The sequence below is a fragment of the Pundamilia nyererei genome, unplaced genomic scaffold, assembly GCF_000239375.1.
Source record: "Pundamilia nyererei isolate P.nyererei 1_Seehausen unplaced genomic scaffold, PunNye1.0 scaffold00119, whole genome shotgun sequence".
NCBI lineage: Eukaryota > Metazoa > Chordata > Actinopteri > Cichliformes > Cichlidae > Pundamilia > Pundamilia nyererei.
The window spans coordinates 1,543,337-1,565,103 of NW_005187520.1; the positions used below are offsets into that span (position 1 = coordinate 1,543,337).

Consider the following 21,767-nt stretch of genomic DNA (forward strand, 5'->3'; position numbering starts at 1 on the left):
ATTGTTTTTGATGTGTGTTACTACAATGATTGATTTAATTATAAAATGATTTGATTGCTAGAATGAGGAAGCTTGGGAGAACATTTCTTAAAAAAAACAATACATGCTATTAAACATTGTCAGCGGGGTCAGGAGTATTTATCTTTAATAATAAGTTAAACCTCACAGGATTAAAATGGGGGTTCATGCTAGAACTGAAGAATAGTTGTTTGCGGTTTATTTTTTTGATAGATCATGGTGGCAACAACTGATAAACCCAAAAACCTAGCTTAAATACATCCCTTAAGAGGCCATGTAGATCCTGTTTTCCAAGTATTTTTGGTTAAAAACAACAACAACATTAAAGAGTCTTCTTCTTAGGCAACATGGTATTCATGTTACTCAGTTTGGTCTTACTGAACAGCTGAAGTTGTGGCTGGTTCTTATTTCTTTTCGAAACTCTCTGATTGGGAGCTGGTGTTTTTGACCTCTTCATTGTCGTTGGTTTCTTCCTTCTCATCCTCCTGAGTCCCTGTTATTCCCTGGAAGTCGTAATCGGGGTCAGGGAGCTGCAGAGTGTCTGAGGTTGGACCAGGGGATCTCCTGGACTGGAATCGAGCCAGTCCTTTTCTCCGCCGCCCCAGTCCTTTAGGACTTGGCAGGCTGCGGACCGATGCCTTTGAAGTCTGCCTGGAGAACTGGAGTGAGAACTGACGCCCCCGTGGTTTGGTTGGCTGACGATTATGGCCATTGACAGTTGTCCACCGAAATTCTTTGGGCCCAAGTTGAGTGGGGGAACAACAGAGAGAGGACGCAGTCCTGGAAATACAAAAAGAAAAAAATTAATTCTCACCTAAAGGGCAAGTCTAAGATTATAAAATACTGGGGTATAATTATTAAATTTTCAAAACCTTTTATCTCAAAATGAAGTTTGATGGCCGAACATGGAGTTGAATATCGTTAAAAAGGACACTGGCTGATCACCTTAGGGTTTCTGAGCCTGGGGCTTCATCAGTGGGGGAAGGATTCAGGCCATTCTGAGGTTTGGTATACGAATCCACATTCTGGCAAACGTCGCCACATAATGGAGGGCTGATGACAAGCTGGGGGAAAACAGAAATGGAGCTTTCCGGTGAGGGTGGGTTGCTGTTGACCTCCCTTAAGGTGGACAAAGTGTCCATGGAAGGCTGAGACATGAACAGCGAGGACAGTGGAACATTGATCCCTGGTCCTGCATTGACCCTGGATTTAGAAATGACCAACAGAAAACATAAAAGATCAGATCATTGTAATCTGTGGACAGCTAGATCTTAATATATAAATTATTAAATAGGAACCTTTGGTACTATCAGTAGGATACCAGTTACACATCTATTCATGCTTTAAATATTCTAATACCTGACATCTGGGAAGAAACTGCCAGTTGCATCACTGCTATGTCGTTTGAAGATGGGTCGAGGGGGTCGGAGGTCAGGAGGTTCCTGAACACTAAGCAGACGGCGGACCCGACCCAAAACCTGCAAACATTAAAAATATACTCAGAATCTGAACTTAAAGACTTTATCATTAGTACCTAATGTCAAAGCTTTAAATTTAACAGGTTTCAAATTGTTCTATATTTTTATTCTTCTGCTGTACAAGAGTAGCTATGTATGATTCACAGTTCAAAAATCATTCTTATGTATCATTTACTGGACTTTGATGGTGTCCTTCAGTCCATCTTACCTATCAAACCAGCCATCCCTTTAAGGTCACCATCCCTATAAGCCAACATTTTTCTGATTGGCTGCCCCTCATAAATTAACAGCTTTGACACAACGTGGGTGGGGTTTCTGTGAATCTGATGACCAAAAAAGGAACATCCCTTCTCTGTGACATCAAACAGGTCCGAGTGCAGAAAAAAATCACCAGCAACAAAGCATTTAGAACAATTTAAAGCCTTAGGGTTTACCACACAGGGGTTACGGTATTTTCTGCACTATAAGACGCACTTAAAATCCTTTAATTTTCTCAAAAATCAACAGTGCGCCTTATAATCCGGTGCGCCATATGTATGACTTCTGGTTGTGCTTACTGACCTCGAACCGATTTTATGTGGTATACGGTACTCAAAAAATCTGTCAAAAGATGTTTTAGTATGACTTTGGTAAGCTAAGAAGCCACACCACTTGATGGATTGTCGGAGCATTATGGCTACCATAGTCAGGAGTCTCGCGGGGTAATCTCGGACCAAAACGCGTCCGCTTCAGGTCCAAAACACTGCGGCATCACTGAGAGTTACAAACTGTCTAAATTCTTTCATCTTTAATAAAATGATCAGCGTTGCTGCTTTACCAGATGTAACAATTAAGTTTAACATCCAGGCACCCATCAAAACAGAATATGTAATGTTCTGACTGAGAGATTACTGAAAAAATTAAAACGTACAGCTCTGCTATCACTTCCAACAGACCCAAGACAGAAAACTAAACAGCAGTGACTTTTGTAGGTTTACTGAAGTTGGGCTAGCTGGTATATAATGATGTGCCATGTGATCGCTAGCAACACAGCTATGTTAGCATAACATAAACACAATGAAGCTGGGGGATGAATGTTAACTTTTTTCCACTCGATAAAAGTTAACGTGAGGGTTCCCGATGGTTAGGGGCAAAGGCAATCGCATGGCAGGATGCTGTAAACGGACCAAATTTCACTCAGGAGAACAACTGAGATAATCCATCTACAGTACGAGGTTGTCATAAATATACTGCAACAATATGGGAATAGAGCACCTGCGAGAGAATTCAACATTAATGAATCAATGCTGGAAGTGGCGCAAGCAAGAAGAATGAGTTGAGTAAAGTTTGTCTTATCAGACTGTTTTGTTTCGCTTAATGCGCCTTTTAATCCGGTGCGCCTTATGAATGAACACAGACAGGTTCATCGACAGTGCGCCTTACGGTCCGAAAAATACGGTACTTGTACATTGGCCTTCCTATTAAAAGGTTGGTTTAATATGAAAATCCAACACTGGAATAGGACATATATGGCAAAAAAAACAAGGAAAAGTATAACAAATCCAAAATAAGGTTTAAGTTAAGGCCTCATGATTAAACTGTTTAACAAATAATATCTCTCAAGGTCAACCCCCTTATTTACATTTTCACAAGTACTTATTTTTCTACTCTCTGCAGTTTTTATACTTACCTCCTTTTTTCCAGAAATCAATTTTAAATTAAAAAATGAAAGCAATAAACATTTTACCGACTCTTGGCGCCGCGGCAAAGTATAGTCCTGTTGCCGCTGATGGTCGTGGCTAACATCAGTGTCGTCAAACTGCAGGATGTCCGAGAGACTGGAAGAGACATTGAAAAAGACTTTGTCATGCTGATAAAACTTCTCTAAAAAAAACTAATTCTATAACAACTAGCACGTCTGTGACAATTCACCCACACAGACTGAGCTACAATGTGAAACATAAACTCCAACACGTCCTTCAGGAAAAATGTTTGTTCTCTAGAGGATTATAACTGTGCATCAGCCGCTAAACTTGATCCCTGACCCCATGTCGGTGGTGGAGCCAAGAAATGAGGGGATGCAGTAGTCTGCAGCAGCCAGCGTGTATGGTGGCCGTGCATCGCAGTCATTCCAGTAAATGTCTTTGGTCATGTGAGGCATGTTCATGTGCATCTCATCCACTGCCAGGAGAGACACCTGCAGGAACAGGTAAAGAGGAAGAATGAGGCGTGTTCAGTTTTCAAGAGACATTATTTATAAAAATGTATTAAGTAAGATTAAATTGGTAAGAAAATCTACCAATAATTTAACAGGAGAATCTTTCATAGTCAAATCTAATCCGGTTGATTGATTGTGCTTCTTGGAAGAATGGATATTATTATATAACTATAAGAAGGAAGAAAACTGCCTAAATCACAACTGAAAAGAGCTCAGCAATATTTTTAATTATTTTTTTATACTTAAAGGAAGTAAGGAATTTATAAAAGATGGCACAATATGTTGTATTAAATATCACATTTGCTTTTCTTGTTAGTTTATTTTCTAACCTTGTTGTTGTTTCTGATTTATTTTGTCACATTTATTTATTCATTTATTTACTGCTTTCATTTTCTTCTTATTTACCAACTTGTTCAATGTTAGTTTATTTCTTTATTTCTGTTTATTTCTTTATTTTCCCATTGTATTTCCCCAATAATTCACAGATTTTGAATTACTGATTTATTTATTTTTTGTTATTATTATCTTATTTTTTTCTGCATTTTCTCTTTTTTTTATGTAAACAAGGGTGTGATTTAAAGTATAATATGGGCTAAATGTTTAGCCAGAATGAAAAATAAAACAGATTATGAAAACAACAACTTTGACCAAAATCAATAAATAAATGACAAATTAAATGGTCAGTAAATCAACAGGATGTAATACAAAGAAAAATGAATGTAGAAGCTCACTGAATGAGAAACATCAAATGTCACATTTTAGGAATCAACTGATGTCCTTATATATTTTTTCTATTATTTTGCGGTCTGTAACGCATTCTTCATTTGAGTAATTTTTTCATGAATGAGTGAATTGGGTAGTTTTGGTCTTTTATATGTTTTTGTGATTTCATATTTGCAAATATATAGTCATAGTTCTAGTTCTAGCATGCTAATAAAAGTTTGAATTATTTATTCAGAACATTAACTGTTACACAAAACAATGGAAATGTAAAAACTATTTAATTTTGATTTCTGTTTTCTTATAAATACAAAAATCCATGTTGTAAGCTTTGTCATTATGATTTATTTAGTGCGGATTGATGTGGAAATTCATTTAGAGTGAAATGAAACAGAGTAAAAAATAAAAGTTTACTCTAAAACTTGCTTTCGAGTAGCTTGTGTTTAAATTGTGTGTAGCTGGGCCTCATGTGGCATCATGTGCTTGACTTCGTTGCGTGATGTAAAAATAAAACCAAGTGTGGAAATGTTCCAGAGTATATTTTTGTCCAGCAGGAGAAACGTGTAGGCAGCTCCTTTCCATCTATTCCGTTCTGCTCCCTGACAAACCACAACAGTTTCTCATGTTCCCTTTCTGTCCACGATAAAGTCAAAAGTGTTTGTTCTACCAGAACAGACCCTGGAAATATAAGAGACTTTGAGCCTCCGTCATTGCTGACCTGAAGGTTCCTGTCGATGATCCAGTTTGCCTCAAAGTCATCGTCATCATCGCCAAACGGGTTGATCAGCTGCTCTGCTACCTGCCAAACAAACAAACATGTCTGAAAATCAGTCAAACTAAAAACACAAAACTGCCTATATGTAAAAAAAATAAATATTACTACTGCTCATGACAATCGAGATGGCCGTTGTCACTGCTCTGTAGGTTTCCTCGTCTCTGTTTAAGGGATTTTTCAACATTGCTTGCATTATAGTGATACCAGCATATGTATCTCCAATTTCTACAAAATATTGTTTTTGAGAGGATGTAGCAGCTTTAGTTTCTTTTACCATGACACTGAGAACAAAACATTTATAACCACACTACTTGTGACACTCTGGCTCATGCAATATTTCTGGCTCGTCTCCACCAAGTAGATTATTATTAACTTTGTGTTATTTATATAACAGAAATACGTCATGAGATGAAAGAGGTCAGCCACAAATGTACTGATGTGTTTCAAGCAGAAGAAAAACAAGATAGACACATCATTTTGTGTTATTAAATGTGTTATTAAATAATTAATCTGAAATATCTCATATAAACTTGGTCTTATTTCCCAATCAGCATCCTCCTTCTGCTTTTATTAATTGTACTCCTTCCATTAAAAATACATTTTGTTTGTGTTTGTCTACATTTGAGTTCCAATTTTGTACTGAAGCATAAGAACTGTGTGTGTTTTTGGCTTATTACTGCCTATCTTATCTCTGCATTTAGTACTAGATAAATAAGTACTTGAATTTTTGAATATGCAGTCATGTAGATTACATACATTAGCATATGTTACCCTGTCTCTGTGAAACTGTAGGACACATCTTCCATGAAAAATATCTGCATAAATATATTTTGTTGTATAACAAACTTGAGGAATAAAGAAGTCCAAAACTAAATTTTACTTTTGCCAGAACAGCACAAAAGCCCCTCTGCAGGCTTCCAGACAGGAACCAATCAGACAACAGTGGGCTTTCACAGAGGTGTGACCTAATGAGACATGACACACCAGGCTTGATGAGTCATGCAAAGCTACTCCGGTGGAGTCTCTGACTAAAAATATAAATTCACAAGTTTGTTTTACATATTCACAAATTGTAGGAAAGAATTTATTTGACCTTAAGCCAGCCACAGTAGAAGAAGAACTGCAGCAAGGTGAAAACGGGGACGTACAGGTCAAGGTCATGACCTTGGTAACCACGGGTGTGGTCAAGAAACTGTCGACCAATTAGACAAGCAAAGAAAAAGGTGTAGACAGCAAGAGTGACAACCTAAAAGGGGAGAGAGAGTGAGAGTGTTGTTCAGATTCCTTCTTTTCTCTGTGGGCGATTCAGAGCTCTGATTCAGTTAGTGTAATGATTATGATGTGATTACATGAGCTACATCCGTATCAAACATGCCGCTGTGGCAAGTACGAAACAGAGAGGACGGACACAGACCTGTGTGTAAACCAGAGGGACACCGACCCAGTTGTAGCCAAAAAGAGTCGCACACCAGGTCCTGAAGCGATTCATTTCCTAACACAGAGAGGAAACAGCAGTCTTTCCCCAGCTTCCAGCAAACTGTGAATTTCTGTAACTCAGTAGGCTAGTTGGAAAAAGAGTCTCATTTGCCGTTCTGGGAAAGCTGAGTGTCACATTACCTACATGTCTCCTTTATGTGGTCACAGGCTAACGGGGGTTTTAGGATCTAACTGGCTCCAAAGGATGAATGAGTGTGCTTTGAGTGCTTAAGAGCTTTTTCCTCTCTAACAGCATATGTCTGTAATCAAATGGCAGCGTTGGAAAAAATATTAAGGTTATCTGATTATACTGATCTTTAATGGCCATACTGTATTGTTTTTTACCATGATGTTATCATGATAATGTAAGATATAAGCATGTAGTTAAATTAATAGTGATACATTATGAGACGTAAGTGGCTGAGCCCTTAAAACCACTGGGAAAGTGTTTACAGAGGTCAGGTCTAATGGCTGGTCTGTTACGCACTTCTACAGGATCAAAAATCTTTTTGCAGCTGTAAACAGTATAAAAGATGGACATAGCTTCTGGGTCTGACACCGGTCAACAAGCATTTTGGTACTGGCAGTTTTTCACCTGTGCTGTAGCAGATTTTACTTGCTGATGCCAAATGTAAAAACTGTTTTTGTTTAGCTTGTTGTGTTTTGTAGTTATGAAGTATTGGACAACTTCAATGACTGGGCAGAAACACCGATGCATTTCAGCATTTAAGAAATATGTTTATTTTCCAGAAAAGTGAAGCCAACATTAAGGAAGGTGTTTTTGTTGGTCGTGAAATACGTGAACTGATGTTTGATGACGTGTTCAAAACGAAACCGAAGCCTAATGGATCATCACCACGTGAAGCATTCATGTAGCATGTCCAGAATTTTCTTGGCAATCATGGAGCAGAGAAATTATCCACAGCTGAGCTTGTGGATAACGCGCTGAACGCATAACAGCTAATAAGTGCCAAAATATTAATGAAGATACACGCCTTACATCTCAACTTTCTTTCACCAAATCTGGTTGATGTCAGTCTCGAGGCTTCAAAATAGGGCTTCCAAAGATAGGATGTTGTCATAGAAGCTATGTCCACCCTTAGTCAATATTGCCCATTTCCAAACATGAAAAAGATAAAATAAATAAAATACCCAGGCTAATACTTTAAGCTTTAGTGTGCCCCAGGGAAGGGATTTGCTAATAAGTGACTAAATTATACTAATGATAATAAACGTCTTCATGGCAAAAACAAGAACCTGTGGTGGTGGTAAAGTCACTGCGGCGTCGTTCATCTATGCAATTTATTTCTTGTGTTTGAATTTATGCTTACATTGCTTACATTACATGCTTACAAATCATAAAAGTGTTGTGAGTTTATGGAGATTATGTTGCTAAGCAATTTCTATGAAGCGAACCACGGCGACGCTAACTGCCCTGTCGGCCAACAACAGTGACACATTATCCCTGCAGCGTTCTCTCGCCATAAAAGTGCATTTTTATAGTCACGTTGAGAATGTTCTGCAGGTCGATGCTGTCTTGGATGCGTCCTTCCTGCCGAGCTTTAGACGCCAGGTTGGAGAACCAGACAACAGGGATCCAGTACTTCAGGTGAGGAGAACGAACGTTCTCAAACACCTTCCTCTCCTCAGGTGTCATGAAACCTACAGATGGGGAAAAAACATTGTTTAAAATAAGTCAGTGTTGGATTCATGTTGATAGACTATTTAAATAAAATGATGGATCATATTGTTCCAAAGCAGTTTCAGACATAACGCTTCCATGCAGACAGACGTTTAGGTTTTGTTGACAGAGTATCAGCCCAAAGTACTTCTTTAATTGGCCAATAACAAGGTAGTCCCTGGAGTGATATCAGGAAGAAATTTAAGTGGCGAGGAGCCGAACTCTGACTTTTATATTTCTAGTTAAGACACATTAAGATCACAGTGTGCTCATTTTGAAACACAGCTGATACACACTAAAATACTCAGGCTCTAACCTGCCTCGACCACATGATCCATGGTCGGGAATCGTTTGCAGACAGCCGTGCTGACGGAGCGGAAGATGAGGAGCGATGTGAGGTTAACGTAACGTACCAATGTCCGACGCAGCAGGCGGCCATATTCGTCTTTACCCTGAACACAGCTGTAGAAAGATAGAAAACAAAAATGGAGTTCGTGATTATCGTCAGCTAACCACACCTTATTCTTCTTGTGTATTCAGGCTCGTTTTGCACGGGGCACTGAAGTGTTCCCAAATCACTAAACAAGACAAGGTAGCTTCTAAATAAGTTAATTATGGATTCTTAGTGGCTACATTTGTCTATCTTTGATGTAAAGTCTGTGAGTTCCTGTCTGTGCCTGTAGAGGGCAGTGTTTTTGTAGTGGATACTTGTGGCCTGTAGAGGGCACATTAGAGATGTAGACTGTACCTGGAGATGTGGAACATGAGTCTGTCCGGCCAGGGCAGGTTAACAAACTGATTCCACCACCGATTCACCACCAGAGTCACATAAAAACCTAAAACATTTATATTCAGTTAACACATAATAATTTGCAACTGTTGTGATAATGCAACCTATCCAAACAATTGAGCTCTTTTACAGCAGTAAATAAATAATCATGTCATGCTGACTTACAATGATGTTGCTGCAAGCACATTTAACATGAAGGACACATTGTGAGAGGCCCTAACCCTAAGAGTTTGATAGAGATCTTATCAAACTCTTATGATATACTTCAGTATTCAAACACAACACATGTCTGTCAGTCAGCGCTAAGCCCTGTTCTCAGTGGGTAATATTAGCTTGGCGTATCCTGAGATTATTATAATAACACTCTGGTTCTTTGATCCCCTGTAAATCCAACAAACTGTAAAGTGACAGCCAGGTGTTTGTTAAAATCTTAAATCTTAACCACCTGAAATATATGGCAATGACCCAGTGTGCACACATTTACAGGCGTGTATAAAGGACACACAGTGGTACTAAATACTGTCAGTGGACTTGAGTCTCACACACAGTTCACAGTTGTAGCTTGTAAACTTCATGTTGCAGTTTGCAAAATACCAGAAGTGCATTTATTTCTTTTTCTGCCACATATCCAGACCTCCGTCCAACATAGTCCAGATATATCCAGACCTCCTCTGAGGTCTTCTCAGCTATCAACAGGTATATCAGACAGGTGGATGTATGATCTAAATGTCTGCTAGGCTTTACCTCAGCCAAATGAAATTCTTTAATTCTGGACTGTGTTTGGAGCACTTTTAATACAATTATCTGACAAATAACATGGCTGGCTGTGAGGTTTAGTTTTGGTGAGTGAGATTTACCTGGATGCTACTTAGCACTAATCATCAGCTATCTGTGAGTGACGCACCCACACAGAAAAACGAAAATCTATTGAAACTTGAAATTAAGCAGAGAATCAATGGATGGCATTACCTTGATTATCTCTTCTAAAGAGTGTATGTGTCCTCTAAGGACTGATTGGATATATGATGTTTCCTGGTCTATCCAGGGGTTCCCACACAATTTTTCCCGCTGGGAAAACCTCCAGAATAAAGCCCAGGATGCCCAAACTATGTGAAGTGACTGTTTTCAGTGCAATATTACTCTGAACCTGACTTTCTCGTGAGTCCACATTGTATATTCGAGACTCTAAGGTCAATTCACTTACTGCAAGGGCATTTTTACAGTTCATTTACTCTGGTCCAAATCAGTTGATGAGTTTTTAAACTTGTTAGTTTCCTCTATTGTCTGATTTCACACGTAGAAAAATTCAAGTAAACACCACACAAACTAAAATATGTCACTCAAACCACATGGTAGTGTGAAGTCCTCTTATTGGCCATGTGTGCGGAGCGGGAGTGACAGAAACAAAAACAGGACTATTTTTTGGATAATTCTAAAATTCATATTTATCTGGGAAATGTTTTGAGCAAAACTGTACTCTGCATATGGCTCCAAGTGTGATTAACATTTTCACATCTGAGTTTAATTTAAACAAAACTAAAGAGCACTCGCTGCAGGACACGACACCTATTTTGTTACATTGTGTTGTTGATGTCATCACAGTCATTTAAGACCATGGGTCATTTTTGTCTGGATACTTTGATAAATTGTCAACTCATGCACATGCATCTCCTGTTTTTGGCATTTACTTTAGTTACTGACACTATTTGTCTTTTATTTTCTGGAAAAACCACATTTTAGGAACTGTCAGGTTTTAATCTTTTTTTCAGTTGACAAACATAGTGAATATGCATCCTGGGATGGTGGTGGTGATGGTGGGTGGAGATCAGCTACACAAACATTCATCCTGCTTTTAGCCTTTTCTCCTCTTTAATGATCCGATTCCATTAGCAGGCTGCTAATGAGGCAACCAAACACCCCCTCTGTTCAGCTCTCCGCTCAAGCAGGAAACACACTTACAGTTATATTTGAGTTTTCATGTCGCTCTTTTTTTATTAGACTTAATTTTTACTTTAGTATAATAATAACACAGGTCGGCTACGTTCTTCAATCCCCTGAGAATCTCTCAAGTCTGAAAGGCATTAGGAATGAAATCTAGGAAGATAATAAAATGTTATGTAATCTCTTCCAGTATCTGAGAATCACTGGTTAAATGATCATAAAGCTTGTTTTTAAAATATAAATATATTAAGTAAAATATAGCAACTAAATATGCTTACTGTATAATTGAGACTTTTCATGAATGGACAAGATGAATATCAGATATGTAACTCAACCATTCACCACAGTGACGTCTACTTTAGTCTGGAAGTGTTTCTTTCAGAACAATCGTCCATGTGATGATTCATGTGTTTTACATGTCATCAGTTCAGATAGTAGTAAGCTTTAAGGTTAGGACCTTGTGCAGACAATGGTGACTGTATAGCACATGGTACACTTGACTCCAACTAAGTCCCTGAACTGGACTCTGCAACATGTTTGTGGAGAATTTTTACTGCAGTTATGTTAAAAAAATTGTGGCTTGCTGAACAGTTAAAATAATAATAATAATAATAATAATAATAATAATAATAATAATAAAGTCTTTTATATAAGCATTTTTCTAAACAATATTATAAAGTGCTTTACAGAAAGCATTTTTAAGAAGTTATTAAACACATCTGTCAAAAAGAAAACAATAACAAAAAAGTTGCTCTACCTTCCTGCCCAAAAAATCCACTACAACCACAGCACTAACACACTCACAGTGGCTTTACAGTTCTATGAAGTCAGACAGAAAGGTCTAACCGTGAGGTTAAAAATGGAATTAGCCTGTATGTTTCTTTTAAAAGAAAAATACTAGAAGACTATTGAAATAAAAGTAAAGCTATGGTTTGTCAGCTAACATACCCAAGACGAAGGTGACGGGGATCTGTTCAGCATATTTGTCACAGTACATGGAAAGTTTCTCAAACAGTCTCTTCTGATCCTCGGAGAGCACAATCCTAGAGGACAGAGGAAACCGTCGTCACTGCCAGCAACTAAGAATCTAACATATGAGAAATTCTTCTGAAGTTACTCTTCAGCCGATCAGAAAGTTTCTGAATGAACTACAATAAGCTGCAGGTCTGTTGCCCAATATGTGCTTCTATTCAGAAATACAAAGTCAGATAAATCTTTTTCTACACAGACATTTTCTGATATACTGTATTAGTTATTTAATATAAAACCTTTAATGAAATTGCATAGAAGGCTCACATCCTGTTTGCCTGGAGTCAGATATGTGGTTACAACTTGATGAAAGCTAAATAGTCAACTTTCATTTGTAGCATATATAAATGATAACTCAGTCATGTTGTTTGTTTTGTACAACAGTCTCATCAAGTTAATTTATTCTGTCATATTATATTTATTGTAGTGAGCTGTTATACTTTATTTAAGATATTTTGCTAAATAATGTGTTCATTGTTTTCCCTGCTGCAATAAAGGAATTTGGCAGGTTTGGGGCTGTGAAATAGATCTTTTCTTAAATATATATGAAGATAGTATCAAAAACAAGAGCCGCTGAGACATAGTTTTAGAAAGAGGAGATTGTGTTACTAGGTCCCACCTCCTGTTTTACCCAAGTCTGAGCTTAGCTGTTGTTGTATCAGATTCTACTAATATTTTGTTCTCACTGATTGGATAGCAGGGGAAAAAATGCAGTGGTCCCATGGATCTGTCAAAAAAAAAAGTTGAACAATTTAGGGCAACTGATTTGGTGGTTTGTTTTGTATGATTTACGCTTTAAAATAATCCCAGTTCATTGTATACTGGATCTTGATACTAAGGTTATGACAGAGAGCTAAAACTAAAAACTAAAAACCAAAATAAAAGTTTTGGAAAATAAAAACTTCAGAAAGAGCTGAAAGATTCAGACAGAACAAAGCTCATTTAGCTTCTTCCCCTTCTGAAACACTCTAAGATCAAACTTTTGCTCACAGAATATGAACATTAATCATTCACAAGATGAAAAAAATGTTTTTGGTTGGCTCATGTTGCTAACCAAAAAGGGGCGGAGCTTATAACCACTAGAGTGAGGATATATTTTGGCTTCACTTCTTGGGACTCATCCGACATTACATCGAGTTTTGAGTTGTATCAGCCACTCTGGACAGTGTAGCAATATTTATTAGTAACTATGTTGAAATTTACAAGAATTTAAAAGAAACACTTGCATGATGCACAGCTGTAATACGACACTGTCGCTTCCCTTCCTGTGACTGTGTGTGTGTGTTTGACCTGTATACGACGCTGAGGACGGTGTACAGCAGAGCAAACAGGATGAACTCTCGGTACAGCAGCTTGTAGATGCTCCCCTTCCAGCGCAGCAGCAGCTGGTGAAAACCGAAGAAGGTGGCGTTGGCGACTTTACTGGAATAAGTAACCGTCATCCTGAGACTGAGGAGCAGACTAAGACCTTCATCCAATGGGAGCTAGTGGATAGTCCCACTGGTTTTCTGGTTACAGCCTGGATAATTAACACCACCTTAACATTATGAACATAAATGATCACTTTTGTTATTATTGCTGTATTTTACTCACAGAAAAATGCCGTTGCTTCCTCCTCAGCAGTGCTCTTCATCAGGCTTCTTTCCTGATTTCTTTTTGCCAAATGCCAACCAAACACACACTCTTTCTCTATCTCTTCCGTTCTCTCTCTCCCTCTTTTCTCTTCACCATGATGCTGTCCAGTTGCCCAGTAATGCCAGGCAGCACACACACACACACACACACACACACACACACACACACACACACACACACACACACACACACTATTCAGAGCTATATTGATGAGCCAGAAGGCTAAATGTAGTCATGTTTCAGCTGTGTGTGTGCCAGCATACATAACATTCGAGGTAAACATGTATAAACAGAAACACTATAAGAGGCAACATGAGGTCATAACACAGAGTGACAGTGAACAATCAAATAAACATAAATGTTTTAATATGACTATAAAATAATAAAGAAAGATTCATTTTAAATCTTTTTTAAAATTTGATTATAAAACATTTAAATACCAAACAGCACTAACTTTATATTTCTAAAGAGGTTTTCCATTTGCCTCGAGTCAGATGAAATTTGTTTAGTGGCATCTAGTGGACACTAGAGCAACTCAACTAATTCATGTTGAGAAATATGGAGGGCTCATGGTGCCAAAATAACAAATTAAATAAAAATAAAAAAATAGGGTCCTTCGCAGTATCTTACCTATTCCTAGGACTGCACTCTTCTGGACAGAGATCTCAGATGTTGTTCCCGGGGTCTGCTGGAGTTACTCGCCTAGCTTGGGGGCCACTGCATCGAGTACTCAGATTACAACTGGGACCACTGTTGCCTTCACCCTCCACATCTTCTCGAGCTCTTGTGCTCCTTATGCCCTACATTGTCTCAGGAGCATCGCTGCACAGCCTACCCTTGGGGTCTTTCCTGGTGTGGTAAACCCCAACCTTTTTTGCTTTTGTGCTCAGAGCGTGTTACTGTGAGGTCATGGTCAGTGTCCCTGTGCTGGCTTTCAGTCCAGGTTTGTCAAGCCACAGTTTCAGATTGAAGAAGTCAGTTGGATGACTCATGAAACGTAGTCAGTATCTGTAGCCAGTCTTGTTGATGGGCTTCAGTACAGCAGCGGGATCCAGGCCTGATCTGCTCTTCATTTTTTTCGTGTTTATATCATGTGAGACAAATGTCTTGGTGCATGTTCAATCATCCGAGGAAGGAAATCCCAAAAAGTTTCTTTTCTTCTGGACGTAACGTTTTTATTGGGAGAAACGTTTCATCACTCATCCAAGTGACTTCTTCAGTCTAGGTGACTGCAGGTTTTCCCAATCTTATAAACAGTACATTTGCATAATGACTGAAACTAGCACCACTGAAGGAACAAAGGGCTTGGAGGTCAGTGGTTGATCAACAATCACTGATGAGGCAAAGCACAGCAGGACAGCTGCTCCTACAGCAGGACAGCTGCTCCTTAAGACAAATATTGTTCCTCTTCTTCTCAGAATCCAAGCTGGGAGCTGGTTCCACAGACGAGGGGCCTGAAAGCTGAAGGCTCTGCCTCCCAGTCTACTTGGATGGGAGGCAAACACATAAAACTTAGCACTGCCGTTCCTGAAAAAAACACCTCTGCTCCAAAACATATTTCAGAAAGCAGTTGCACATCTTTAGGCACAGAGAAGGCCTTCGGTAGAGAAAAACAGCACTGTTTGTTCAACGTGTTATGAGTTCATGTCAGGAAAAACATCACAGAGATCATGTGACATTAAAAAACTCGACTGCAGGAATTTTACAGCAGAAATATTACCAATGTGAGGCTCTGCCACTGCTGCTGGTCACGCCTTATCAAACCTTATCCAATAACTGTACAGTCGCACTGTCCCTAAAACGTCTGTTTTCTTAGAAGACATAATGATAAATAAATGGTTTTAAAGTGCTTTTGTGGATATTTTGTTGACTCCATTTACATATGGGGGGATTTTGACATATTTTTGTCACTGAAGAGGTATGTGCCACCCTACCTAGACCATAAGCCTTTCCTTTGGACCTCTGATGAAAGAAATTACTCATAGATTGATGTCTACACCCATTTAATAAAGTAAAAAGGTCAATGTTTAAAAAATAATTTTGCATGTTTGCATGTTTGTATGTTTTGAACAGATATTCATCAACAGTATTTTCAGTATTTTTCATTAGTTATTATTTTTATGAGGGTTTTTTTTTATTCAGTTAACTTTTTATTAGTATATTTACTTTTAGTTTTGTTTTCGTTAGTTTCAGAGTAAGCTTTGAGTTTATATTCAGTGTAATGTGGGGATATTTGTTTAGATTTAGTTCAGATCCCAGTCTTGTAGAAACCTCTGCACTGCTTGTTCTACTCAAAAATCTAACCAAAGTTAATTCGCTTAGACTGACCTAAAGACCTTTCTCTTGGATCTGAGTTGACCATGGTATCATTGTAAAGGATACAGCAGGAGGTTTTGTTCTATATAGTGGAATATCCCAGGAGCCAAATCTTGGCCTTATTTTATTTTCTATGCTGTTTGGGTCATATACTCTACAACCATGTTCACTTCAGCCATTATGTTGATGTTATGCTATATGGTCCACTATCTCAAATGTCTTCTATGATGTTTAGTGCTATATGTATCAAATCTTCCTTCATCACACCGAACTTCTCTAAGAAATTAATCAGAACGCAGAACGTACGGAAGCCCCAAACGCAATTTCATTGTTCCCTGACAATGACAATAAATACTTAAATGCTTAAATTCAAATACGGAAACAAAATTTTCTGTTCAGAAATGCAATTAAATAACTAATTCAACATCTTAGAAACATAAAATGACTCTGATAATACCAATACTGGCTGTAGGCTTGCCACTCAGATAGACATTAGAAACAGTACTTAAGCTTTCTGTCTTCATCTTTCTAAACAAAAACATCTTTTTTTAAACATTGTGAATGGGTGGATACTTGTTTAAGAGGAATGAGCTAACTTTTATCCACAGCAAGAGCTTTTTTCAATATATAAAATTTAAAAAAGAAATCTCTTAACATTTGTCACAAGCTAACATAACTGAATTTTAAGTTTTAAATTTAGAAGCAGTTATGCTCCTGTATAAGACCTTGCATGTACTGTTTATGTGGTGATTTATTTGTGCATTTATTCCAGAGGGTTTAATATAATATTATGGAAATGCTTTTAATTTTAAATCTGATGAGACACTTGACTCTTTTAAAAAGTGGAGACTGAAATGAACCAATGACTGTCAAAGTAAGATGTTCCAGTCGTGTGAGTTTAAAAGCTGGTGGGGTTCAACGGTTTATTTAACACAGTTTGCAAATACCATTCAGAGTACATTCATCTTAATTATTGGTTTTGTGTAAAACATTACAGTGTGGCTGTAGCATAGTGGCACTATGGGAATCCCCCACATGCACCTGCACACATTGTTTCTTTGTTCTGAACCACAGACCACACCCTATCAGCACAATAACCACCTGCAGTGTCTGAAGAAATGTATCCTCTTTAAGAGCTTTAAAGTCTCTAAAGAACTGTAATGATCTGATAGATCTTGAGCCAATTGCATGAAGAGAAAAAGACAAATGTTGATGTGGATGCTCAGTTATGAAGAGCCCACAGTTTCTTCTAAGCCACAACATTTCTGGTAAATGTTATAATGCAGCAATGATATCATACTTTTACTTTTACTTTCATTCACCTCTCACACTACATGACATTGGCTCAAAGCCTGTGGGAAGGCTTTGTCAGGGGCAGATCTCCAGTCAAAGGTCGCTGAACTCTATAAAACAGTGCTGATAAGATTCACTGAGACGCAGCTGCATCTACACAAACTGGACCGAGCTCAGAAACACAAAGGAAAGGTGAGTACGTATTAACTGTGGAACATTTTTGTGTGTGAGTACACGCATGTGTGTGTGTGTGTGTGTGTGTCGGTTACTTTCATTCACTGCAAAGCCGAGTTAGCTCTACCAGGGTTAAAAGGTTTAATAAGGATGACAGTGAATCGTGCAGCTGTGATCAGAGAGTTACAAACACTAATCATGGATTCATGGCATGAATTTAAATACATTCTGCTAATTCTGGTCAAATATCCAACTGTATTTAGGCCAGAAATGTTGAAGGCAAAAAGTTAAACCCTATATTAATGCGAGCGTATGTCTGTATTTGAGCTTGTCTGTATATTTTGGACTGTGTGTGGATTAAGTCACCAAGGAGGTATGCTGTGTAATCAAGAACAGTTCGAGGAAACTGTGAAAAGCCCAAAACTGCCCTGACATTCATGCCCATGATGAGTGGATGTAAACGTCTGACCACAAAGATATGCACATATTCCCATATTGCGGTTAAAACACCAAATCCGGGAATTTATTTTCTTAAGAACTGTGCTCATCCCTCCAGAAATACTTGAAGAATAAATGCCAACAAGCACTAAACCTGTTCTTGCAGCACATGATCATCCAGCATGTGGTGCTTTATGTTGGGCTTTCCTTTAATTTATCCATCTTATACACATTGTTTTTACTTAGTTTTCTTGTGAAAAACTTTGTTACCAAACTTTGAACTTTTGAATGAACTTTCATATTTGCTGCTTTCACATTTGATGTGGTTGAGCTTCCTTTTACTGTCAGTTTTGTCTAGTTGACAAGTTTGGTACTCGCCACTCTTTGCTCATCGGTAAAGTCCCTGCTGCCATATTCCTCCATTCTTATGTGGGCTTTCAAAAATATTAGTTTAACATTTTTATACATACAATATAATCAGGAGCAGTTCTAAGGCAAAAGACAGTCGTTAGAGCAACTGACAGATAACTAGGTAGTTTGGTCTGAGTCCCTGTTCAGATGCAGATGTTTTTTTTTACATGATAGGAAAATGACTGAGAACTCATTTGTTTCTGTCCACAAACTGAAGGACTGCAGTCAATGCAGGAATCAGCACATTTGTAAAGGTAATGTTACGAGTTCAAAATTGGGGATGGAAACAAGAGAAACACCACAATAACAACACTGGTCCGGTCGGGTTGAGTCAAACGATGATTTTAATGATCACACGCGTGGGAGATGGACACTGATGCAGACAGCCTCAAAATCTCAAAATGGTGGAGCATTGCTCAAACTCTTATAGCCTCTGGTGCCTCCACCTTATCATAAAAAGCCTAAACATTTACATGCTTTTCCCTCACACGGCGCCTAAGCTACGACCTTGGCTCCCTGCTTATCTGCTCCTGCTGAGAAGGGGCAGAAAACTCCAGCATATTCTGCTCTCTTCTAATCAGACAAATAAGACAATAACTCTCTGCGAACAGTATTTCTTATAACTCAGCAGTATAATGCATCATAAAGCAATGTCATTCATTCATAACAAGTCAGCAGTTTAATGTAATACAAATCAGTTTAACTAATGCAATAGTTATCAGCTTCTTCTAATTCAGGAGGAAAATGCAAACTAAACTACATAATAATTCACAATCTTTAATTCGGGGTATAACATGGCATAAAATAACACTACAATCCAACAGTAACAAAGTAGACAGTTAATATATAAAGGAAGAAGAAAAAAACCTTCAAGTCAGAGACAAAAGTTAAAAAAATAAAAACAGGGAAAAAGCCACCTTTTCATTCTTAGTGACCTTAGAGAGGACGCAGTCAAAGCCAGATGTAAAGAAACACTGAAAATGGACCATATTTACCAAAACACATTATGATGACTTCTGACCACGGATCATTTTTTGTTTAACTTCACAAATCTCAAAAAGCTCAAAAACTTCATGTGCAGTCAAAGGTCTGCAAATATTTGTGACATTCTTTGCAGTTGAAAATCATTCATCACACATCACAAACACAAATCATCACGCACACAGATCACATCACACGTGCACAGACACAGTGCCAGCATTGTGGATCACAAGACATGTATAGCCTTGTAATTATAGAAGTTAATGTTTTCAATGGAACAAGTGTGTCAGGGGTGATTTGTGAATGAAGGATAGCAGGCAGGGTGAAGGGGTTGGTTCACATGTAGATGGAAAAGAAAACCAAAAGCAGCATGTTCACTCAAGTGTGGTCAGTTTCACTTTGGGGTTGTTTTTAATACAACAACAAAGTGTTAGATTTCAGAAATGCTAATATTATGAAGCTTTTCTTATAATCAGGTGTTTTCACAGTGTGGTACTTCTAATTTTACTAAATTCAGAACCGGTTTTCAGTTTGTGTCACTATGTCTTCTTGTTAGTCTGGGCAACAGTAGCTCTCCGCTGAAATCTGTTTGCTGACCTGCTAAGGTCGCAGTTTATTCTGTATTTGTTTTGGGGAAAAGCACATTAGTTGTTTACAGTTCATTTCTGCAATCTGCTGCTATGATAAAGTTGTGGTTTTTTTCCTTGATTCAAAATGAAACCAAGATGCAGTTATTTAATTTTCTGTTTTCTGTAATTTTCTGTTTTAATCTCTCTTTTTGAATCATCTCTGATAGATTACACTACTGATCTTCTGCTTGGATGAAAATCCACCGAGATGGAGGAGCTTGAGCAGACAGCAGAAAAGAAAGGAGGAAAAAGAAACCGTAGACTTTGTAGAAAAAGAAGAAAGTGTAAAATCTTCCGTTTGTGTTGCTGTTGCTGTGCCACAGACGGTACTGTGTCATTTACTGTGATCTCTCTGTACACACTGGTGTTCTGCTGCTAGCTGATTTTGTAGTTGATTAATTCATCTTTTAAATAGCACACTCGTTCTGCTTGTAAAACACAAATTAGGCAGGGACCCCGTATAACTAACTGCAGACTGTGCCTGTAGCATTTCTGTAATGAGTGTGTTTTTTTAGGTGAACTAGCTTAACCGTTAGCAAACTAACTATGTGCTTCTGGCTCTGCAGCTGTTTCACCAACACTCCACAGCCCTGCTAAGTGGTGCATATAATAAATGTGACTGTTTTGTAGTTGTAGATGGCAGGTTTAATGTTCCACATTGTTCAAAATAAACTGTCAGCTAATCGGGCTCTTTAGTCAGTGCAGGCCGAAGAAGCCTACTCCTTGTTAGCAATGCCTGAGCCAGTCTTTCCAAGCAGCGAGGAACCCATGCCGGCTTGGAGACCATGATAAGGAAGCATAATTCATTCTTATTCTCAAATTGATTTTCCCACTTTGGAATAAACCCACTGAGAAAAAAACTCAAACATAAACTAGAGACTCCAGCAGCCACCGTTAAAGACATTTTATGATGAAGAGCCAGCATTGCTAAATACTGACTGTAACATTCATCTGTTTTAATGAATTATTAGATACAACTCAAACTGCTAATGTAGCACACTTAACGTTTTAATTGCTCTTTACAGTCGTAGAAACTGAACATTGATAACTAAATCACAAGTAAGTGATAAATCATCTGACCTACGTTTATAAAGTCGTTCACTTCATTTATTTTATCTGCTTGATGGAGCCCATGATGGGTTTCCCTCATGAGGACCCAACAGGGCAAAACTGCTGTGGACCCTGTGTCTGCACAACCACTTGGGCCCCATATTCCATGAGATAAATGTGGATTTGTCACACCTACAGTTCCACAATACACCCACATCTACCCACTGTGGGCCTGCACTGGCATGTCTGCTGGATCAGCTTATTTCCCTGACTTCCTATTAAATCCAGATTTGAATGTACAATACTTCATCGTATCTGAAATACCTCATAGTACCATGTTATCCCACAGTTGAGCGGGCTTGTTCACTTCTTCACAATGCGGATCATTTACTTCAGTCTGAGCTCTTGCATTTTGTCTTTTCTCCCTATGCACTTCTTTTTTCTTCTTTCTCACCTTTCTAGCTGATTGCATTGATTGCTGCCCGTCTGTTTCTGCCAGAGGTCTACTCGTTTCAAAAGGGTGTTCTTCCTTCCCACTGACGCTAGGCGCTGCTCATAGGGGACTGCATAGTGTAATGTGCTTTGAGGCGACTGTTGTTACTTTAAAAGTAACAAACTGAAACATTCAGGACTTAAATGTAGTAATCAAACCTGACATTATGTATAAGTTGTGTTTTTTTTCTTTTTCCATAGATGAGTTGGATGAAAGTGAAACGACAACAAAGGTAAAAAATA

The 21,767-nt window shown here is 38.3% G+C and overlaps 1 protein-coding gene across 3 annotated transcripts; it reads right to left on the reverse strand.

Moving 5' to 3' along the window:
- Positions 1-9: 9 nt before the first annotated feature.
- Positions 10-13,848, reverse strand: LOC102206786 (bestrophin-3-like). Of its 3 annotated transcripts, none has more exons than XM_005742296.2 (14): positions 13,699-13,848; positions 13,396-13,490; positions 12,025-12,119; positions 9,094-9,181; positions 8,662-8,807; positions 8,172-8,326; positions 6,603-6,680; positions 6,282-6,434; positions 5,132-5,212; positions 3,521-3,672; positions 3,223-3,313; positions 1,378-1,496; positions 964-1,221; positions 10-798 (listed from the first exon to the last, which is right to left on the reverse strand). In XM_005742296.2, the coding sequence occupies exons 3-14, from the start codon at positions 12,071-12,073 to the stop codon at positions 423-425; spliced, it is 1,746 nt and encodes a 581-aa protein (XP_005742353.1). In that variant the 5' UTR covers positions 12,074-12,119; positions 13,396-13,490; positions 13,699-13,848; the 3' UTR covers positions 10-422. The 3 variants fall into 3 exon arrangements, with proteins under 3 accessions (XP_005742353.1, XP_005742352.1, XP_013768628.1); XM_005742295.2 differs by having other exon boundaries at positions 13,396-13,613; XM_013913174.1 differs by having other exon boundaries at positions 13,396-13,624.
- Positions 13,849-21,767: the final 7,919 nt, after the last annotated feature.

What these genes read in the sequence shown, in the direction of transcription:
- LOC102206786 (XM_005742295.2), bottom strand. Translation starts at nt 13,547, where the DNA reads ATGACGGTTACTTATTCCAGTAAAGTCGCCAACGCCACCTTCTTCGGT. An exon ending in CTCATGTTCCACATCTCCAG is followed by an intron (nt 8,808 to 9,093) that starts GTACAGTCTACA and finishes ATCTTTCTACAG; the next exon opens with CTGTGTTCAGGGTAAAGACG. An exon ending in TCTACTGTGGCTGGCTTAAG is followed by an intron (nt 5,213 to 6,281) that starts GTCAAATAAATT and finishes TTTGTTTGGCAG; the next exon opens with GTAGCAGAGCAGCTGATCAA.